Source organism: Balearica regulorum, chromosome Z (assembly GCF_011004875.1).
Source record: "Balearica regulorum gibbericeps isolate bBalReg1 chromosome Z, bBalReg1.pri, whole genome shotgun sequence".
Classification (NCBI taxonomy): Eukaryota; Metazoa; Chordata; class Aves; order Gruiformes; family Gruidae; genus Balearica; species Balearica regulorum.
Window position 1 is genome coordinate 67,262,465 of NC_046220.1, and position 22,600 is coordinate 67,285,064.

Sequence of the window (22,600 nt, forward strand, 5' to 3'; positions counted from 1 at the left end):
TAAGACATCAGAAAGTGCTGGTATCTTAACAACCATATCTCAAAACAAAAACCCCATCAATAAACGTCTATAACAAAAACATGATATGTGATAGTAAAATACAACAACCAGGTAACACTGTTGTAGTAAAAAGTAATGGACTACACAGCTTTGTACATAGTACAGTTCTATATATATAGATCTATGACAAAAGTCCTTAGTACAGTTTTGCTTCCACTATAACAGAACTTACCCAGATGTCAGGAAGATCATTTTTTTGTTAATGAGAAAAATATATCACAATATTGAGAAATCTTACTTTTTTCATCAGTGGATGGAATCCTCAAAATAGCTTCAGGAGAATTTCCAGCAGAGTTATAGGCAGTGATAGATATTATATACGCCTCTTCATTTAAACATAAAATAATTTTCCTATCAGCAGAGATGTTTGCCATTTTAAATGCAGCATTGTTTTCTGGAAAATATTGTATTTTGTAGCCTAGAATTCTCCCAGAAGGTGGAAAGCTGTTTAATGGCTATTAAAAAAATATGCAGTAGTAAGTGTTTCACAGTGTTATTTGTATAATCAAAAGTATATACCGTATTAAAGAGTCCAGATTAAATTATAAAATGATTATACTATATTTAACAAAGCAAGGTACTTTCTTCAATCTCATCTTCAGGACAGTCAGCTGCAACAATTACATTGAAGGAAAGGTTCAAAAGGCGAATATTAAGATTTGAAACACAAAGAGCCTTTGGTCACTCTACTAGAAGATTGAAGTGAATTTAAACACAGCTTTGGTAAGCCATATTATTTAAGAGCAGTTTTTAGAACTTTCAATAAGATTTTCCAGTGATCTGAACACAATCAAACCCTTCCTTTCTGCACAGATTACAAAACTCTATTTATCTACCATTTAGTAAATAAAAGCCTTTTCAATTCTGGGGTTTTTTTTTCTGATGACAGCAAAGCCCCCCAGCAGTTATACATCCTACCACACTAAAATACTTCAGTGCAACATCAGCTGTAGGATACCAATATGATTATTAATTCACAAAAAGAGTATATACCTTCCACATAAGATGTACAGATCTACTTCCAGCTGAGTGTGAAGACTCAATTACACTCCACAAATCCACTTTTTCTGAAGGAGCTATTTAAAGACACAAAAATATCTTGAAATTTGTTATTTTAAAAAGATAGTGTAATATGGTAAAAACAATCCAAAGGTTACAAAAATAGTCTGAGAGCAACTTATTAAAAAGAAGTTTTTCCTTGTGTAATTTTTTTTTTCCCTATTTAGTACAGTTTCTCTCTTTCCATAAGTTTCTTTCTGCTTGCTTTTATTTATTAAGTTCTAGAGGAGATTTTCTAGTCTGGTTTTATAACTGGCAATTTAATTTCTCTACTTATAATTCATTTTATTGGACATACTCGCTACACTACATTTCTGCTACTATCCTACTTAGCAATGTTCAGTCTCCATCTGCACTCTTAAATTTTCCTCTCTTCGCTGTCTGTTCACCCATTTTCTTCCTTAGCCCTATGTTGCCTGTATCACCTTTCAATCTCCTCCACTCCGTGCTCGTCTTTCAGTTTTCCCTCTTCTATATTTAAACAAAATACACATGTTCTGTTTAAACAACAGAATTCTAAATTCAATAGACTGATAATATCCTGAAAATACAGTTTTCGTTTATTAAATCCTAATGCCTGAAAGTATAACAAAAAAATAATTTACTAGACAGCCTACCTTTCTCTTCTGTGCTTGCTGTTTTCCCTCTACTCCATTCACTCCAGAGCACTGACTGATCACTGATACACCTAATGGCAACAAAATATTCTGTGGAGTCCCACAGACCTGTGAGATTGCATGATCCGGTTTTCTCTTGAGAATTCAGTGACACATTGACAAATTCCTGAGAGTAGATATATGAACAAAAATTATTTACTATATAATTGCATGCAGATATATGACTTAGTTTTAAAAAGCCACAAAGGATGCATTTTTCAAGTTTCCCACCTCACTCGTCTGAAACTCAAAATTACTTGTTTTGTATTTCATTTTTCTATGTAGCATCTTCATTCTTCCTGTAAAACTCAAGAGTTTGAAAAATTTGAGCCAAAACTATGTCTGTACCGACGGACTTGTGGCTTGAGCTGTGTGCAGCTCACATGCAATTCTAGAGTCACTGTGCTGGCACAGGGGGTGCTGGATAGCTGCGCTTCCCACTGATGGGAAGCAACTAGGTATTGCTAAAGTCAATATCACCATGATGTCCTGAATACAGCTCCACCTCACAGCAGAAGCATCCCTGGAGAAGCAGTGATCACCAATGGCTTTGTAAGCCAGCTGGGTACTTGACCTTTTCTTGTTTTTCTTTTCTGAGATACAGGGTCTTCTAGCTCTTAGCCATGTAACAGAGTGGCTGTAGGCCATCTCAAAGATTATCAGCATATGATTAAAATGAAAAGACCAATGAAAACACAGAAAATTCTGGTACCAAGAGAAAAAAAAAAAAAAAAGAAGATGGAGCCTTTGAGTGGTGAAGGAAGACAAGTGCATGAGAAATAACTGACGCAATATCTTCTTGAAAAACTAATGACAAGGTAATTTCCTCATCTTAAAAGGAGCCCACTCACATCTCACTGATGGCAGTCAGAAGCTAGATTGTTGTTCCAAAACAAAAGGTGAACGAAAACATGAAAACCAGGAATTGGAGTTGATATATCAACTCAACTGGACTGACAATGGGAAGTAGAAGAAAACAACAGGAACTGTACAAAAATTTAAGTGTTTGTACTGAAGGATTGATATAATTACTACACCAACATTAACGTCTTCTCTTCCAAATTACAAAAATTAATCAATTATTAACAACTCTCCTCCTCTCAAATTTCAGATGACTGCAAAGACACTAAAATAAATGTTCAAGCTAGCTAAATTCTAACAAGGTCAGCAAATCTAAGTTTTAGAATAAGGAAGATTCCCTTGTGGGAGCCAAATTGAAGTAGTAATGTGATGTAGTTTACAACAGGGCCAAAAATCTGTGAAGAAATTCTTGTCTTCGACCAGTTGAACCTTCCAATGAAAAACAAATCAAACTGTAACAATAGCAAACGCAGACGCCCACTCCTTTGAATACCATAATGGCAAGTGTTCTGCCTAATGAAACTGAAAATTTTAGTCCTTTCTGATCTCAAGAAACTCATTGTCAAAAACAGGAAACTGTTTCTATGAGAATGAATTCAGGGATCTACAAACCACTGCTAGGTGACAGACTCTTTAGCCAACCTGCAATAAAAAGGGCTTCAAAACTATTATCAATCTCCTGCAGAACTTGGGATAGAATTGCAGACATCCCAAACTAGCTTTTAGTTACTTGCCAAAAGGCTGTTAGCAATATTTAACTATAATTAGAAACTTAGTACATGCAAGTAGAAAAATAGGTCATCTATTTTTCACTCAGTAAAAACAGTTCACAGCAAACTAGATTGTTTTGGCAGGGAGGCTTAAAAGGTCAAGAAAATATCCATCACTTGCTCAAAGATTTTTTTTTTTTTTTTTTTTTTTTGCATGTATGTGCAGACAGAAAAACAGCTCCTATATCTAACTAACCTGGCCCATTCTAACTAACCTAGCCCATTCTTAAATTTGGAAGAGAGAACAGTGAGACTACAAAGAGAATCACTTCCATATTGAGGAGCATTGGAACAGGCCAATCTGAAAGAAGCAAATGACTAAATACTCTTTTTTTCTATAACAGTTCCATTTAAGTAAGTGTCAGAAAGACAAACTCAGAAAAATAACTTCCCTTCTTTTTCATCTTGCAAAATTTATGCTTTAATTCACTTGAAAATTAATGTATCACTAGTCCATCTTAATCTGATTTAACTATTGTGGTTGGGAGTAAATGCGGTTTTTATCACCAGAATGTGACAGGAAAAAAAATATTTTGCTATGTGTGTAATCTCTTAGCCTAAGTCATCCCTTAACCTTTCAAAGAAATATATTCAGAAATATGGTAACTACCAGACATTGCCCAAAAGGAAGAGAACAATTAAACCTGGAAAACAAAACAATGATCTTACGATCATGCATACCTAATTATGCTCTACTAAAATAACAAGGTTTTAATCATTATTTCCAACTACTTGTTGCCTTTTTTCTAGTCTTTTGTAACATTAAGAAATTAGTCACAAAGAAGCTAACATTTGGAAGAAAATTTACGTAGCTTACCGAAGAGTTTGAATACAAGTTTCTGTATTGAACCTGGCAAGTTGAACCTTGTGAAGGGATAATCTTCTCAGGCATTTTCCAGGTTACTGTAAGCAACTGCTTTATACCAGTGATTTTTTTAACTGAAAGTATTTCAGGAGGTTCAAATTTCTCTAGAATGGAAAAACAAAAACATTAACAGGGGAAAATGCTTCTATAAAAGTTCTGAATTGCTCCATCTATGTGTGCGCCAAGAGGTTTAATTACTATCCCTATAACGTACATCCTATCAGAGTATTCATATGATGGTCTATTTTATAGACATAACACTACATATGGGAAGTTACATATAAGAGAGATGGCACAAATAACTGATTGAACGCTGACAAACCTGCTCTCAAACGGATGTGCAGATTTTTTTATGAGCACTGAAGAATACTACTCAGAGACAATAGCAGGGGGAAAAAAAACTAAGCAGAGCTGGGATGCCAAAGTCAAATCTGAACTGCAGATGAGGGAAGAATTCAGCTGAAAAGGATTTGAGGGGGAGAGAAGAACAAAGGAGATGATGGGAAAAGAATGGATTAACACTGAGAAAAGAGATGGCTGGTACAGAGGATGCAGAAAGTAATGAGGAGCCACAGCAGGTCTGAATACAGGCAGTAAAGGAGCGTATGGCTGGAGACCTGATGGAGTGCTGCAGCAAAAATAGTTAAGAGAGTTGTTGATTAACTACACCAAAATGAACAGAGGAAAATGCAGCACTGCACAGAGGGAGAAGAGGTAGGAAAAATATTACTAATGCTCCTGAGAATTGCAGAACAGGTATTTTTTTTTAACATTCCTAACCAGAAAGTAGAATAGCAGAGTGAATATTCATTTGCAGCCAGACATTGCACTGACATCTAGTACAAAAATAAAAAAATACAAAAGTATAGTCCAAGTACCACTTAGTTTGGCAAAAAGTTTTAGTATAAGGCTTTTACATGTTAGTAATTAAAAACTTAGTAATTTATAATGGACATGTCAGCTATTTGCTTAAAAATATTGTTGTAGTTAGACATTTCATAGTATGAATACAGCATGAATACAGCACACTATCATTTTTCACTACCGTTTGGTAAGAAATTGCTGCTGTATCACCAATCAATTCGAAGAATTTTACATAGAAAGGCCATCAATTAAGACATAACAAGAGATGTGCTTCAACTGAATTGGAAGCATCCAAATTTTGATTTAAAAAAAATTGGGAAGGATGAAACATTTTATTAAACCCTAAATGTAATTTCAGAGACTTCATAGCTTTAGCTAACAATTAGAATTAGATGGCACTTCAAGATTGAAACTAATTTAAAACCAAATGAAACCCAAATAATAGTTTCAAAACTATTATACTGAAAAATTATTTTTTCATTATTTTCTTCTATGTAGGCCAACTTTCATTACACTGTTTCAGAATTCCCTAACCTCTATGCTATAAGGAGGGAAAAGGAATTGGGGAGGGCGCAGTCAGCTCAACACACACTGCTTTATCTTTATTTAACTCTTTTTTTATATTTAAATTACCTATTTTTTCCATAGGTATAGGAACACAATCTGATGAGGCTTCACCCAAAACATTTTCAGCTTTCACCTGAAAACAAAAAGCGCTACTAAATGGAGTATTTGGATAATAAAATGAACATGACTCTGTTTTGCTTTGGCAGGAGCCCACTATATTTGGAAGAGTCATCCTGAAAAACAAAAGAGAAAAATATAAGGAGATAGAAATTAGAGGATTTTCTTAGAATAACTCAAACTGATTCTTGAGTTACTATTTAATTATTGTTTATATGTTTCTGAGGTTGCAGGACATTTTTACCAGTGAACATCTCCTTAGATGATATGTTTGTGCAAAGGAATACTCTTTCCTAATTGCACTGCTCCTACAAATGCGTATAAATAGCCTGCACAGACTCAATTAATTTTAATTGCAATTAGAAAGACAACTTTCCAGAAGCAGTAATGAAGAGTAAAAATGCCTTAATGGTGGATCCACATGCTATAATTATTTTAGATTAAAATCTCAAAGAGAAGTAAAACCGTGTAACTCCACACAAGAGCTCCTTCAAAACTACGGATAGGTAGATATAGCCAGTAACACATGCCACATGGAACAGGCTTTTACTCATCTTTAAATACAGAGAAAAGAAAAGCCAAATTGTACCACTGCCAAGCTATTACAAGGTAATTGAAATTTGACTGATTTCCCTGAAAGAGCATACCGATAATATGCTGTCTTTACAGCATATACTTTCATAGTGTGTGATGAAAAACTAACAAAGTTTGTTTCATTGTACATAAATAAAACCTCATATATGGGGCCTGTGTTAAATATTTCAGATTATGTAGTAAGCAAGCAGATCATTCGTGTAACTCAAAAAACCGTTTGAGACTAGTGAACATTTTTAAGCTAGTGTAAGCCTGCACTGCTGCAAAAGGAAGCAGTCCTACCTTCCCTAACACGCATAGCTGTTTGTTTCCACCCACAGCTCTCTGCCCCCTTGTACCAGGGCTTTTGTAGTCATATGGTAAACTCAGCTGGGGAGTTATCCGGATTAAAATTAATGGTTAGATTTTACTAGAAATAGTTCTGCAATCCAATTCACTCTGTGGTTAAAGAAGAATTTGTGCAGGTACAGGAAGGAACAATATTGAAATATTTTCAATAGCTGTCCTAGTTTATGGTTTCACAAGCTCAGCTAAGTTATAAAACGTAGAAACACTAGAAGGAGTAAGAAAGTTCCACCTAATGAAGGTAGAAGCCTAAAATGTCAAGCCTAAAATGGAGATAAAACTAAAAATATTTTCCTGCCCTATCATTTAAATAAAAAAGATACCATATGCTAGCATAACTGACAATAAGAAAATGTCTCCTTTGGAGTCTGAATTCCTTCTAGTTCTCAGGAATAATTTTCGACATTTTAGAAAACTCTTCATGAAACCATATTACCGAGAGTCTTGATTAGGCAGGAAAAGAGCACTACTGCTATGATATGATATGAGCACTACTACTATGATATGAGCACTACTATGAAAAACAGATTGACAAGTATACTTTGGACAAAATCTGTGCTATCACCTTCAAAACTGTATGTGAGATTTGCCTTGGAACAACACTGATTTCACCATTTGCACAGTAACTTATGAAAAAGTCAGGTCCTAAACAATATTTAAAATTTAATGAAAATTGAAAGAATCAAGTAATTATGCTTCTGTAATGGGGTCACTATAACACTTAAAAGCATGAAACTACATAATTTGTATTTGTAAATACAAATCCTCAGATGCAAGCAATCCAAAAAATACAACTAACTCTCAATTCTTTCACTGAAATCTTAATGACTCCAAAGTTCCCTAGGTTAAACCCTACTGGTGTCAAGCAGAATAACAAGGGATGTGAAAGTTTTAACTGGGAATTGTAATAGTAATGTTACTTCAAGAAGTAATGTTACTTCAAGAACATCAATTCTGATGTAAAGATTTGTCTACTGAATATTGGGTTGAGAATGCTCATCTCCTTTATATAGAGTACTAAAAACGTATCAAATTATAACATTTTTAACCATTACCAACCATTAATTGAATTTACTGAGGAAATGCCATGACTCTGAACTCCATGATGTTTCCAGGTTTTCTTTAAAAGAAGTCAGGATATGAGGGGAAGGGAGCTGGCGGTCTCACCCAGCAAGACAGTTCCCAAAGCATTCTATACTTACATTTTCCGGTAAAGAGTATAGTTTGTCATAAGATTTGTTTCTCTTCCTGAAGTCCAGGTGCAGTTAAGTTCAGCATCGAAGTAATAAGTGCAGGAAATATTTCCTGGTGTGTCTGGTGGAACTACAATGGCAAAGGTTAAAAAAAAAAATCCAGTAAAAATAATGTACAACTGATTTTGTTGGTCAAAAAGCAGATTATGGCAAACTTCACTAAGTGTCTTGCATAGGACTTCAATTTATAATTTCTTACTGCCCTCAAAACTCCTCACAAAACCAAAGCCACTCTTTCTTCCCCAGGGGACCCAGGGAGATATTCTCCAACTACTTCTCAGAAGTACTGAACTATGTGGGCCTGAAGGTATTTTTGCAGTAACTCATTAACTATATTGAGCCAATACATACATTGTCCTGAACCTCTAACTATACCTCCCGCAACATGTCTGTAGCTCAAGGCCAGTCCAGAGAGTAAGAGAAAAACAAAGAAACAGCACAAAAATTCAGGAAAAGGCGTTCTCTGAAAGATAAAACTCCTCTTGGTTCCCTCCCAGAATGTCCAACCACACACCCTGTGAAAACCCCTAATCCGAGGACCCTGCACAACCTCAGAGTGTAGAAGACAACTTCCCGGGAAACATATCTATATGACCTTGAAGAGATCACGAATTCTGGACTCTCTCTATCTTATAAGCAAGATAGCGCAAAGTAAACAGTCCTCTGCAATCTCTATAGTCTGAAGTTATCTATAAAAATGTAGTGCCCTCACAGACTTCTTTGTTAAAGCCAGCCTTTTTCACTCGATAGAAGAAATTGGAATTGAAAGGAAAAGAACTGCAGCCAGTGAAACAGACCAGTTGAAAATGCCCTCTCTCCAAAATAGTACTTCTCCATCCCACATAATATAACACTCAAAAGATCCTTCTTTTATTGTCAAGCTTATGGCACACTAAACTTTGCAGACAGGCAATACAGCTTCTGCAGGTTTTTATTCCAGAAATGTATTTTTCTGCATTTATCGCTTCTTTACTAGAATGGGACGCCCAGGCATACATTAGTGTAATCTGAACTTCATCTGTTCAATAAACTAAGAGAATTTGTATACATCTTTATCCTGTAACCTTCTCCATAAAAGCTTGTAATTAAAATGTCTTTGGAACAGAGGATTAGAGCGGAATTACCCCCTGGAGGAAGCTAAAGTTGGCTAAGCTAGACAAAAGACATAACCAATGGGACAGACCCAGTACCCTGTGAACTCAATAGAAAACCTCCACTCACTTCAGCTGGCCAAAAGTCAGGGTCAGAGAGGTTATGGACCAGTGTCAGTAAGGAATGCCTGCAATTTCATGCTTTATTTCAGAAAAAAGAAAAAAAAAAAAAAAAAAGGGGAGATATTTGAATACAGTTGTCTTACAATGCCACAAACTAAAAAAAAAAAAAAAAAAAAAATTGTTTTAAAAGTAAAATTTTTACACAACCTAAACTTTCCTCATTTGTACTTACAGCCAGATTTAACTTCAGTGTGAACCAAAAGTTGTTCCTTGCCCAAGTACTTAGTGAAACATTTCACGTGAGCTTTGCTGTAAGTGAAATTGTGGATGGTTATACTAGATACAGTCTCATTCACAATGTTATAGTTTTCCTGAGCAATCAGTTCATGATTCAATTTCCAGATGATGTGGCTTGCATTTCTGTGGGGCGTGTAGTGTTTTCCAAGAACACAAAATAGTTTCAGGGTGGATCCTCTTTCAATTTCAGGAGATGAAGGAAAAATGTCAGCATCTCTGACAGAGTTTTCATCTAAAAACAAAATCAAAGATATCATATAACCTAATTCCTTTTAAAATATCAGTGGAAAAATGATAACATTTTGTTGTCTATAGATCATTTAATTAGATTTTTTTCATATGGAGTTCAAATAAAATGCTCAGTCACTTGGACCAGATATTACTCTTTGGAAATTCAGTACACAGTAATTACTGTATAACCATAGGTATTATACAAGAATGATGTTTCTATACCTTCCCAGAAATAATGGAGAAATTTCAACTTGTTTTTTAATAGCTGAAGATGAAGAACAGAGACTCTTAGCTTTTAAATCCATTTTAAAAAAGCATTCTTATATGTAAAAGGTATGCATACCATTTAGATGTTACCATTACTAAATACTATATCAGAAAATACATCAAACTACTGTTTAAAATTTACAACTAAGATCAATATATTTCAATATCTCATTAGCACTTTTACACTCATAGAATTTATATACCCAGATAGAGTGCAAGAATTGTATACAAAATGCATGTGAAAGGAAAACACAGAAGGCGGCTGTATGAATAAATGAATGAATTCAGCAACAGAATTATCAAACAGTGCAAGAATCACCCATTAGAGTTCTGCAAGGAGCTATCCATTTATTTTTTTGCTGCTACTTATTTCTTGAAGACAAATTTCATAAATAAGTCTGTTAAAAAAAAAAAAACAAAAAACCCCCCAACTTTAACAGACATAATTTCTTTGCTAGAATGTAGGAATGAAAAAGAATCAAGTATTAAACTTTCTTCCTTGTTTTCTGGCAATTCTCTCCTTTTTGGGTGTATTAACTATAAAGTGCTTTCTATGTTTTTGTGTCCTTTTTGTTTCAAAGTAATTTCTTTATGTTTCAAAGTCATACTAATGGCTATTGTACACTCTACTGCACAAATTTTACTGTATAGCAGTTGTAAGCAATTACCTGAACCAAAAAGAAACTGATACAGATGAAAAATAAAAGCTTGGCAAAAAAATAACATTGTTCTCCATCCAGATCAGATTCCTCACTGCTTCACAATTAGCCACACAAACATGCACTCCAGTGCAAGGAGAGGAAGATGAGAGGTGGAGGGACTGTGGAACTACCTGCTCTTCCAACTTCAGCAGTTACCTGTGCCGGCCTAAACTGACTGTGGAGCTAACACATTAAAAAAAATAAAATAAAATCAACAGTCACACATTGTTAGGTGACTTTTAAAATGAGGAATGAGAACATTAGGAGATGAAGGAAAAATTCATTGCATGAATCTCTGAATAGGTAATATTTGACTTAAAATAGTCCAAAAGCAGCAGACAATAACTGCATTTTAAGTATTCTTGTGTTCCATAATTTGTTCCATCAGCAGATCTCCAAAGTTACCAGCCTTTACAACCCAAAAAGAATTGAACTATGACATGACTTCCAGAAGCAGATTCCCTACTTTTTAAAAAATACTTTAAATACAATAGAAAACAAATCCAGGCTATCATGACCACAATTAACATTCCACAAGAGGACATCAAGAGTGCCATAAATATATTTTTCTCTATATACTGTACACTACTTAGTCAATCACTTCCTACTATTTTTAAAATACCTTTTTTCATTTTCAGAACTCTTCAAAATTTCATTTTGAGAAGGTCACCTTTTAGAAAACTTCTTGAGGCAAGACAGGTGCTAATAATCAAGAAGCATACCTGCTATAGAGCTGCAGAACAGGACGAACATCCCAACCAAACAGCTGAACATTTCCTTTTCAGTAACTATGGGCAGGAAATGCTGTCATAAAATAAAAATAATATACTTTGAGTAAAGATGCCCTGTAATACTTTGTAAGCATTTGTATAAGAGTTAATAATGCTATTCAGCTTTTCTCACTTGTGTTCAAGTTAAGTATTGCTTTGTCTAAGTTGCTTTCCTGCACGATAGCAGAAATTTGATGCAGTTTTACTGAGATAAGTGTATACATTTCCTATAAAGAAGGGAGAGTTAAGTGCACTTGAAATCCTTCTGAGAGCAATCCAATCCACCTAAGTAATTTACCTTCCAAGGACTGTGTAAAGAATTGGTAAAAAAATATATCTACATCCAATTGAAATCTAGCCTGCCTGGACATCTTCTGAGGAGATTCATTTAGCAGAGTGAATTCTTTTGAAAAGTAAGGCTGTTGCAGGAGAAGAAATGATCCACATCTCTTGTACATTACCACCTAATAAAATAATTGTTCAGGAAGTGGGCAACAGTCCCAGGTCATCATCCACTCAAATGAGGGTGAATTCACATTGGTTTTATCCCAGCTAAGTGTCCCAGGCAGCAAACTTGAGGACATTCTGCAATGGCAAGGGAAGACACCTCTCTTTGTCTTGCTTTTAGAAGTTGAATTGTTGTACAGCCAAAAAACCCCAAAACTCTGAGGTGAGAAGGAGGAAGGCAAAGAAATAGCATGATTTCTTCAAAAGCTACAGCTGAATCTAGGGTTCCAGGGGAAAAATTACAGAAATCAAACACTCCTTTTGCCTGAAGCACTGCTGTCATCATTCACAGAATCACAGAGTGGTTGAGATTGGAAGGGACCTCTGGACGTCATCTGATCCAACCACTTTGCCCAAGCATGGCCACCCAGAGCCAGTTGCCCAGGAGCACGTCCAAACAGCTTTTGGAGATCTCCAGGGATGGAAAGTCTACAACCTCTCTGATCAACCTGCTCCAGTTCTCAGTCACCCTCACAGTGAAAAAGTGTGTCCTGATGTTCGGAAGGAACCTCCTGTGTTTCAGTTTGTGCCCATTGCCTCTTGTTCTGCCACTGGGCACCACTGCACAGAGCCTGGCTCTGTCTTCTTTGATCCCTCCCTTCAGGTATTGATAAGATCCCCTCTGAGCCTTCTCTTCTCCAGCTCTCTCAGCCTTCTCCCATATAACACATGCTCCAGTCCTTAATCATTTTGGCCATTCATTGGACTCTCTCTTGTATGACCATGTCTCTCTTGTACTGGGGAGTCCAGAACTGGACACTACTCCACATGTGGCCTCACCAGTGCTGAGCAGAGGGGAAGGATCAGCTCCCTTGACTGGCTGGTTACTCTCCTCCTAACGCAGCCCAGGATACCACTAGCTTTCTTTGCTACAAGGGCACATTGCTAGCTCATGTTCCACCAGGGCCTTTTCTGCAAAGCTGCTCTCCAGTTGCTCAGTCCCACCTGTACTGATGTCTGGGGTTGTTCCTCCCCAGGTGCAGGATTTAGCACTTCTCCTTGTTGAACTTCATGAGGTTCCTGGCAACCTGTTTCTCCAGGTTGCTAAGATCTGTCTGGATGGCAGCATGACTCTTGGCATATCAGATGCTCCTCCCAGTTTTGTGTCATCAGCAAACTCGCTGACAGTATGCTCTGCCCCATCATCCAGATCATTAATGAAGATGTTAAACAGGACTAGATCTAGTATTGACTCCACGGGGTACAACACTAGTCACTGGCCTCCAAGCAGTCTTTGTGCCACTGATCACTACCCTCTGGGCCCATTTGTTCAGCCAGTTTTCAATCCAGCCCGTGCTTCATCAGCTTGTGTGTTGGGCCCTGTTTGTAAAGTGGCCCAACTTCAACACAAAGGACGGAGTATGTTGCAACCCAGACTATTTCTTTGGCTAGTAAGTAGGAGATCTGCCTGTAGAAAATAGAGGGTTTGGATCCCCTTCAGCAGATGAGGGCCTAGGGTTCAATTTTCCTACTTACTGGACAAGTAGCTCTAGCTACTATTTTCATAAGCAAAAGGTGGGCATTACTATTGTTGCAGTTAGTTAGGGTCCCTGTTTTGCATTAGGTTTTCAGATTTATCTGAGGAGCTGCTAGAATTCCAGCTCTCCATGCAAACCTGTGGTTCGGGAGGGTTCCAGGTGGAAGGCAAGTGCTATATCCCTAGAACAGATACACCAGCAGCTTTCAGACCTAACAAGGCATCTCCTCCTCCCACAGGTTTGGACAATGCTAAGAAGTAGGTGTGCACCAGGTCACTGTTTGGGACAGAGATCTATAGGTGGGATATAGGCAGAAGGGGTTCTACCCTGTGTTATGGTCCCTTCCACAAAAACTACTTGGTTTTGCTACAAAATAAAGTTTTACAGCAATCTAAAAGAGAAAACCATAGTAAAAAAAAAATGCTTTGTGCTCAGTTTCTGCCAGAACTCATCTTAAACATTATTTTCAGTCTGTCTCAGGAAGCATTTTTTATAAACTTTGAGGCTATGACAGTGCAAAACAGGAGAAAAAAATGAAAAGGACACACAAGATAAAAAGAGGAATGAGGGAGTTGCTCAGTGCCACACTCCTGAAATACAATGGTGGAAAGATGTGTACCAATAAGAAACAAAGCAATTACATAAAGAGAATCTATTACTACTTTAATTACCTAGCATATAAGTTCTTGTTCTCAAAGCAGTAAAGATGAACTACTACTACGAAGAACCTTAAGAAGTTGTTCCAAGTATTCTGTACTAGTACGTGCAGAATTGAAAATAGATGCAGATTTTAAAATATTTAGATGGCTATTTGTGAATTTTAGAATTAATATAGTCCGTAGCAACATTGATGAGATACTAGAAGTTCCACTCTGTTAAAGCTAGGAATATATTTTGTAAGCACTAAAGTGTGTATTTATTCTTGGTATATTTCTTAAACTTTAAAAAATATAAAAAAGTAAAAAAATCAGTCCCAAAGTCATGACTACAAGAAAACTACATTCCATTCAAAAATAAAGAAAAATTATAATGATGACTCTAAAAAAGGCTTTGCCAACTTCATAGGAACACACTCCAGTGATTGCTATACAGCTGTGCTAAACACTGATCTAGTAAGTACTTCACTGGCTAGGAGATTAGTAGCAGCAGAAAACCAACATGCTTCAAAGATGATTATCAACATCAACAAAACCAAGCAAAATAACCACTACAAGATGATATGCCTAATCAAAACTGTCTGACTGAGAAGGAATTGTAACTCAAAGACAAATCAATAATGAATTACAGATGCTACACTGGCATAAGCATTTAAAAAAAAAAAAACCAAACCAAACCAAAAAACTTTTAAAAGTAAATAGTTTTATTAGTCAAAAAGTTTTTGCAACAGCTTTATGAATACGGCTTTAACTTTGGAGTATATACAAAATTCATGAGAATACCAAATCCTGTGTGGCGTGTGAAGATAAGCATACATATAATTGTTTACAGGAAAAAGCTTAAGGCACTTAAAAATAAAGCTCTATTCTTTCTTTTCTGTAGACTTAACTGCTAGCTACATGTAATAAAAGCTCACTGCTCATGAAGTGTAAAGACCTCATGAAATAAAATTAGTAGTTCAAAACACAGGCTTTCCACTTGTCTGCATCAAATGTAGAATACAAGTTGTACACATAACGATGTGACTAATTAAAGAATATCCTGTAGTTATTGACTGGTTACTTAGATTCACCAAACATAACTACATAGTAATAAAAAAACAGTAAAAGTTGTGGTAAGCTTAGATAACAGTATGTCAAGAAACAACTGCTTCCAGATCATATAGGCAGCAGCATTTCAAACACGTGCAACTATTAAAAAACCAAGCAAAAAGGGAGAAAAGCAATGTCACCACAGAGCAGCTGTCAATACTGAATTTGATTACACCGCTCCAAGTAAAAACTGCTAATAGGTTTTCCTACTTTGTGGACTACTCAAAAAAAAAAAAAATTAAAAAAAAAAAAATCAGCTAATACCAAGATCAGAACAAAGATCATCGTTGTCCTCAGGTAGGATATGCAAAGTGCCTTCCAGCCTAGGAAAGAATCAATTTATGAAATGTTTTTAATAAAATTAAGAGTCCATTTCAACAGAAGATCCAGTGGGGGGCGGGGAGGAGGGAGCAACCATGAGTTGACGTGAACACTGACTTTATGTGGGAGCAGCTACCCTTCTTGATATTAAATTATTTTCTAGATCTTTGCTAAGAGTTTGTAAGAAAAATGAAAAGATAGTATGAGTGGAAATACGGTCTTGGTTAAAGTACAGAACACTTCAAATGGTGCAAAAACTTTGGCAGGGAGATGAAGAACAATCTGATATATAAAAAAGAAAAAGAAAAAAAGGAAAAAGCCTATTAAGTTTATCAAACACTTCCCATTGTCTTTGTTTACAATTTGGCAAAGCTCTAACAGTTTCTGCTGATGTTCTACATATGCTGATTCGCTATTTTTGGGGGGACACAAGACAGAAGAGGCTGGATTTCAGCCAAAATAGTTCAGATATTTCCAAGAACAAGGAATTTTTTTTATCATATTCATTTAACTAGATCCAGCAATCCCACACTTTTTTAGCAAGGAATTGGAACTTAAAAGCGTTGGAAAATCATAAAAACATTTTTGAATTATGCTTGTGCCTAAAATACCACATACTACCACATATTCCACCACAGTGGGACACAGTGCTAAAAGATCAGGCATAAGAAATCTGGACACAATGCCAAGTTACAAGCCTTTGAAAAATTCTAGTTCCACATGCTCACCAGAAAGCTTAAGCAGCCAAAGATCCTGTCCACACTCGGTGAGCAATCCTTGCCCTGTACCCATACCTACCTTTTCCCCCCTCTTCTTAGGGGGGGACTTAGTAAGTCACTCACACCTGCTAAAATAGCAGAAAACTAAGCAAAAAAAAAAAAAAAGTATTTGTGCTACATTAGCAAATGCAAGCAACTTACTATGTGATTTACAGGCATCTGAGTTGGTGAAATAGAGGAGAGGACTGGGAAGATACCTCCATGACATTTCTTCCCAGCTGTGAGCTGTTAATTTCGTTCAGTCCTGATGGTATGTTGCATCTCCTTCCACCTTCTCCAATACCAATTAGCAGCCGGTTATTTGACATGCCAGCTGCTAGTTACTACATGTCAGAGACCAGGGTGGTGACTCAGCAGGTTCATGTCAACTCAACCCTGTTCATGTCTTACATGGTTGTCACTATACTTATATATGACTAAATAGCTCTTCGGCCATTTACTTAAGAGATCGCACATGTAAAAGTGATGAACAAACATTCCCGAGTAAAAGTCACATCATAAATTCAGAAGTGCTTCACTTAAGGATACCTATAAAAGCTAAAATCTGATGACTAAAATAGCATGAACAGAACTGTTGTCTTCAACTATTTAAAAAACAGATTCACCAAAGCCAGATTTCTTGCAGGAAGGAGCAATCTCAATGAAGGTCTCATTAAATAAATAAAAAAATTGTGTAACATAGTTGATGAAACAAGGCTTTCTCAATACCAAAAACTCTGGTTTTCCATTTTCATGTTGAAATTTAAGCTGTTTGAAAGAGCTATGGTTTAAAAATTCAAAGAAGTCAGAGGAATAAAATTACCCAAAGTAACTTTTCCCCATAATCTACTTAGGACTACTTCTTAAACACTCTTCTCCCCCACTTCAGCACAGGAAAGCTTTTTTCCATTCAGATCCAATTCTAAGACTGTTTTTAATTACACAAATACATACTTCTGCATGCAGTGTAGCTGTTACACCATGAATAAAGAACATGGTACATCTATAAAAGGAAAGGCAGTATGCCTTTAGCCTATATAAAACATAAGCCCAGTCATCTTCAAAATTTTCTAACATCTTTGCTGGAACATGACAGGGCACCCTTTCCTACTATGTCTGACACTCTTCTAACAACTATGAGAGAGGAAAGAAGCTGAATAGCTATTGCTGTCTTATCTAGACTTTAGTAGCAATTGCTACAGCTCTGCCATGCCAGGTACCATATGGAGAGACAGACCTTGCCCTATCCCAGATCAGCCAAGGCTGAGTGCCAGGAGCCCAACCGAGCCTGTGCTCAGCCCCACTGGGCCACCTGCCTGCAATGTTATGGACAGATGCAATTTGAAAAGCCATAACCATCACTTTTCAGAACTCCAGGATTCAAATCCATCAGCTTTTACACAAATTCCACAGGGAAACAATCCAAATGTGAACTTCAGTCTCCCCAGATATAAGGGTGTAGAAGCATCAGCTTTCAGGATTGGTCAGGACTTCATCAAGGGCGAGTACCAGTGAGCATCAGAAGAGGAAAATGGAGGTTTCTCTACATAGGTCAGAGAAGAGAATGACATGTAAAGAGGGAGCAGTAAATGTGAGGGACAGCTGATGGTTTTTCCCAGCTCTCTAATGCCTATAAATCAGGCACTGACAAGCTCATCCATGGGAAAAATGACAGACACTGTAGTGAAAGGTCCTGGACACACTGGTTTCATAACCCTCAGTCTTTAACTGAGCTAAAAATACTTAGTTGAACCTCAGAGCAGGATGAATAAGATCTAAAATTTTAACATTTAAGTAGAATTTTATTTAAACAGGATTTAGGCACATTTTCTTTTGAAAAATAAACCTATTTAAATTTGAAATTATGACAGCCTACCTTATAACATAATGCTATCATAATCTACTAAAATCACTTAACTTCAAACAATACGTATTTATTGAGAAAACAGAAACCACTAAGCTTACAGACACATCTGAAGGAGCAGCACGGAGTCCCTTGAAATGCTGTGCCAACTTTTAACTGCAGAAACTTGTTCTTAAAATGCGACAGTGGGGAAAAGAAGAAGAAGAAAAAAAACAACCAAAATCTGTATTCATCAAGTTCAACAACTTGTTAATTTAAAAGCTGCAAATCAACTGGAAACTGAAAAAGCAGGAAAGCTGTTTTCCTCTTTCAGTCTCTAAATAACAAAAAAGAAAAAAAGTCACGAAAGGATAAGATACACTTGTTCTAAAATTCTGAAGGACATAGCGACCAGGAAAGGTCAGTTCAGTTAATAACTGCTGATAACAGTTATTTTGTTTAGTATACCCTAGAGTTACAGATGCAAAATATGTTTTGATAACCCCTTTCTTTTGTTATAGAACAATATTTAACAGCATACTGAATATTAATACATTTTAATATAAAACACAGTACATTGTATTTTTACCTAAATGTGGCTTGAATCTAATACAGAAAAATAATTAATCCATATCTAGTAAATAGAATAGAGTTCATTATTCTCTGAACAAGCATAACAAATAAGCCCCAAAATATATATTAAGGTATAAAATGCTCAGCTAGATTAAAAAAAACTATAAAAATATTTGTTTGCTAATTAATATATTATACTTCATAATAAAAACTTAATTTTTAGGCAAAAAGCTTACAGCTACAAAAACAAAACAAGATTTCATTTATTTTTTCATATTGGTTCCTTTTTTTCATTTTAACTGCATGATTATATCCAATTTGATAATAATCATGGAAAGAAAGGCCAGGCCATCAATATCACTAGAAGCAAACGTTGGTGATACTTCCAGAGACAACTGCAGCTCTCATAGCGGCACTGTCATTCCTTGTTCTTTTTTCACTGAGAAAGAAAAAACAGTCAAGCTAGGGCTTAAACGGGCTTCACATACAGGTCTGGACTTGGAGCTTTCTTCTTAGGCTGTGTTTGAGGGACCACAAAAGCGTTACAAGAGTCTACTTTTAGAGAAGATTTTGTGTCAGACATTTTCAGTTAGTAAAACATTATTAGATAGGAAGGCTGCCTTTGTGCCCCTTCCTTGAGCACAGTCACTCAAGGATGGACAACACAATGCCTCTGCCATGGTAAGCAGCTAGGTGAAAAAAATGGAAGGGCCTGCAGCAGGATCCACGCATTGAGCTTTAAAGAAATGTAGAACTCTCATTGAGAGAGGGTGGCCAGATCCAAATCTCTTCGATTTGCCAGATTTGGGTGGTTTTAACCTGAAGTTTGTGCAGAATACACACCTGGCAAAAAACCAAGAGGAAGATTTTTCTGTACTACTTCAGAGCATTAGTTCAGCCTTGCCTCTTAAACTAATATCAATTCCAGATGTTTCAGAGTAAAACACATGTCCACTTAAATAATGTTAGTACTGTGTTTTGCAAGAAAGCAAATAAAAACTTTCCTGGACTGTTCAGGGAATCAACTACAGCCCCAAAACACCAGATATAATTATCATCCCTGTGCTACTGCAGTGCTGCCAGTATTACGAGAGTGCAGAGAACAATGCAGGTAATCCTGAGCTCCCACAGGCACAAGAAGGAAAGAGAACAAAGCAAGCATAAAAGCTCACTTTCATACTTTCTTATTATTCAGAAAAGATGACTATGACCCTCCAGCTTACCTGTACACATAATACACCATTCTGAAAAAGAGATTTAATCATATATTCTAGAAAGCATTATAAACTCAGTCTCATTACGGACTCAGCTAATAGTGAGTTTTGCACTTATGCTAATATCGCATCACCTATTGTTGGTTTTAGGAGTTAATTTGGAATATAGACAATACCTACACACCGTTTCATCTCATATCTTTTCCACAGTGATTAAGAAGATTTCTTACACTTGCACTATCAAATATCCTTCTCCATATTGATCTCAACCTTATATAAATGTAAAGAGTATACATTAAGTCCTCTTTAAACAGTTTGTTTTCCATTTCCTTTAGTTATTTTTTTATATTTTCTTGTGAAGGTTCTCCAGTATTCCGCACCCTTCCTGAAGTGCGGACACAACACCTGAATAGTCAGAGCTAGATTTACAGAAGTGAGCTACAGTCTCCATTGCATTAATGCAGTGAGTGTATAACATGACAGACAGGCCTCTGCACAGCTAACCTTCACCTGTTCCTTACTACCTTTCACTGCTGGGTGCTAAACACCTCATGTACCTTGTTACTGGAACGTAAGATGACTACCAGATGCTTACTTGCTATTCCTACTACTGCACATCTAAGCTGAACATGAGCCCTTTTTTTCCCCCAACAGAGGACATGGTCATGTAAAATGGTTTTTGCATTACTACCTTCCAAGAGCTTTTTGTCTTGTTGAGCATCCTCTGTATTCTTTGATCCCAAATATATTTATCTTGGTGTTGACCTGCATAAGACAATTGCCAATCACTCACACAATTCAGATTGTCTCGTAAAGGTCATATATCCTGGTTTTCTTTTGTTTACTACCTATACTGCAAACTTTGCTAACAATATTTTTATATCTTAGTCAAAACTGCTAGCTGAAAAATGGCACAGTACTGTGAAACCAGGCTTCATGTGACCTACTAAAACCAGCTACACTTTGTGATCTCCTAGTATGACATTTTTTAAATGAAAATGTTCCTTACAAGCACAAAATAATGCAAAAAAATTACCAGACTTACATGATTATTATAGAAAAAAACAAAGATCTTCAATGTTCAACATTGAGACCTGTGTGCCCTCCCCATTTTTATCCTTTTTTGAAACCCATTTTGTTACCAATTAGTCTCTGACAGAAAAATCTGAAATGACCATTCCATTCTTTTGCCCAATACATGAAACTATCTTCAAGCATGAAAACATTCTCTTGCCCAGTATCTTAACTCACAGATAGAGGCTAGAAGTTGGATTTCAACCATTTTAGACAATCATCTTCAAAAGACAACAGTCACATGGTCCATTGTAGATGAGAAGTTCAGTGCAGCTTCCCCAATTTAGGCCTGAGTGGGTGTAGGTGATACTCATGATGGATATGCACACAAACATAATACAAAATTATTTTTTCCCAGGATGCAGAAACTCTGCAAGCGTAGGGCCAATGTATTTAAATCTGATATGCCACTTTGAGAAAATTTGAGTGAATACAGACAATTTAAGCAGCCAGCAGTTAGGAAAAGAGCTTTTACTGCATTTGATGAGTGCATATATTGCAAAAATTGAGAACTCTTACCATTGCACACACAAAGAAAACCACTGCCAAGTATCTGTATCATATTCTTCCCAAAAAGACACAATCAGCTAAATAGTAAGTTTCAATTCTTATTGTCTCATAGACTTGAAAGAAAGAAACTGAAAGGAGTTGCTTGGCCTGGAGAGACACAGAAGCATGCACTGCCTCAAGTCTGGGATGAACAAGGCCAGGTTGGATGGGGCTTTGGGGCTTGGGAGGGTGTCCCTGCCCATGGCAGGGGGGTTGGAACTAGATGATCTTTAATGTCCCTTCCAACCCAAACCATTCTGTGATTCTATAATATCTGGAGAGATGTGAATGCAAGTACACATCACCACTGGTAAAGATCCAGTCGAGTAATCCAGAGGAAGAATTTCAAACCTTCCCACGCTCTCTATTAACAAAAATGAGCAGAAGGACCTCTACTAAAACCAAAAACCAACCAACCAAGCAGACCCAACAACGTTTCACTTACCGCAGCTGCAGAACGGGAGTTGTGCTTTACAAGGACCTCTGCCTCCCCGCGACTGCTAAGGGATGTAACGAAATAGGAAGTTACTAGGCTCAACACAAGTAACACTTTTTCCTGTAATTCTGAAAGACAGAAACCACCGCCCCCGGCACCAGGACTCGCGGGGAGCGGTATCAGCCTCCAGCTGCCTCGTCCCCCCACCGGCGCTGAGCCCCGCCGCCCGCAGGAGACGCTGCCCGGCGAACGGAGATGCCGTCGCGGGGTCTGCCCGGGACGGATGCCCTGCCTTCCCCGGCTGCCGGCAGCGGGATCTCCCCGAAAGGGGCAGGGCGGGCTGAGGACAGCCCCGCCGAGCCACCGCCTCGGGGACCCGCGGGGGGACGAGGGGCGAGGCCTCCAGCGCGCTCCCCCCGCCCCCGATCCCTTACCGCTGCCTCCGCCGTGCCCGGGGCCGTGGGGAGCTGAAGCACGGCTGCGGGGCCGCCTCCGCCCGCCCCTCGCACACCCCGCCCGCCGCACCGACCCCACCTGCCGGGCGGACTCCGGGCGGCAGGATGCCGGGGGGCAGAGGGGTGCGGGGCGGGCTGTGGCGGGCGACGCGG

The 22,600-nt window shown here is 37.4% G+C and overlaps 1 protein-coding gene across 3 annotated transcripts in view; it reads right to left on the bottom strand.

Annotated features, from left to right (window-relative positions):
• The window catches only part of IL31RA (interleukin 31 receptor A), a 34,437-nt gene extending 12,301 nt beyond the window's left edge, over positions 1–22,136 (bottom strand). For 2 of the 3 annotated variants that reach the window (XM_075739356.1, XM_010312013.2), the window contains exons 1-9: positions 16,466–16,619; positions 11,444–11,525; positions 9,458–9,754; positions 7,961–8,081; positions 5,769–5,935; positions 4,224–4,375; positions 1,737–1,902; positions 1,054–1,136; positions 299–515 (exon numbers count right to left, since the gene is read on the bottom strand). In XM_075739356.1, the coding sequence (XP_075595471.1) occupies positions 299–515; positions 1,054–1,136; positions 1,737–1,902; positions 4,224–4,375; positions 5,769–5,935; positions 7,961–8,081; positions 9,458–9,754; positions 11,444–11,525; positions 16,466–16,483 (1,303 nt within the window). In that variant the 5' untranslated portion in view covers positions 16,484–16,619. Of the gene's footprint in view, positions 1–298; positions 516–1,053; positions 1,137–1,736; positions 1,903–4,223; positions 4,376–5,768; positions 5,936–7,960; positions 8,082–9,457; positions 9,755–11,443; positions 11,526–16,465; positions 16,620–22,001 lie in introns of those variants that run through there. The other variant, XM_075739357.1, reaches the window with a different exon arrangement.
• Between the last annotated feature and the right edge of the window lie 464 nt (positions 22,137–22,600).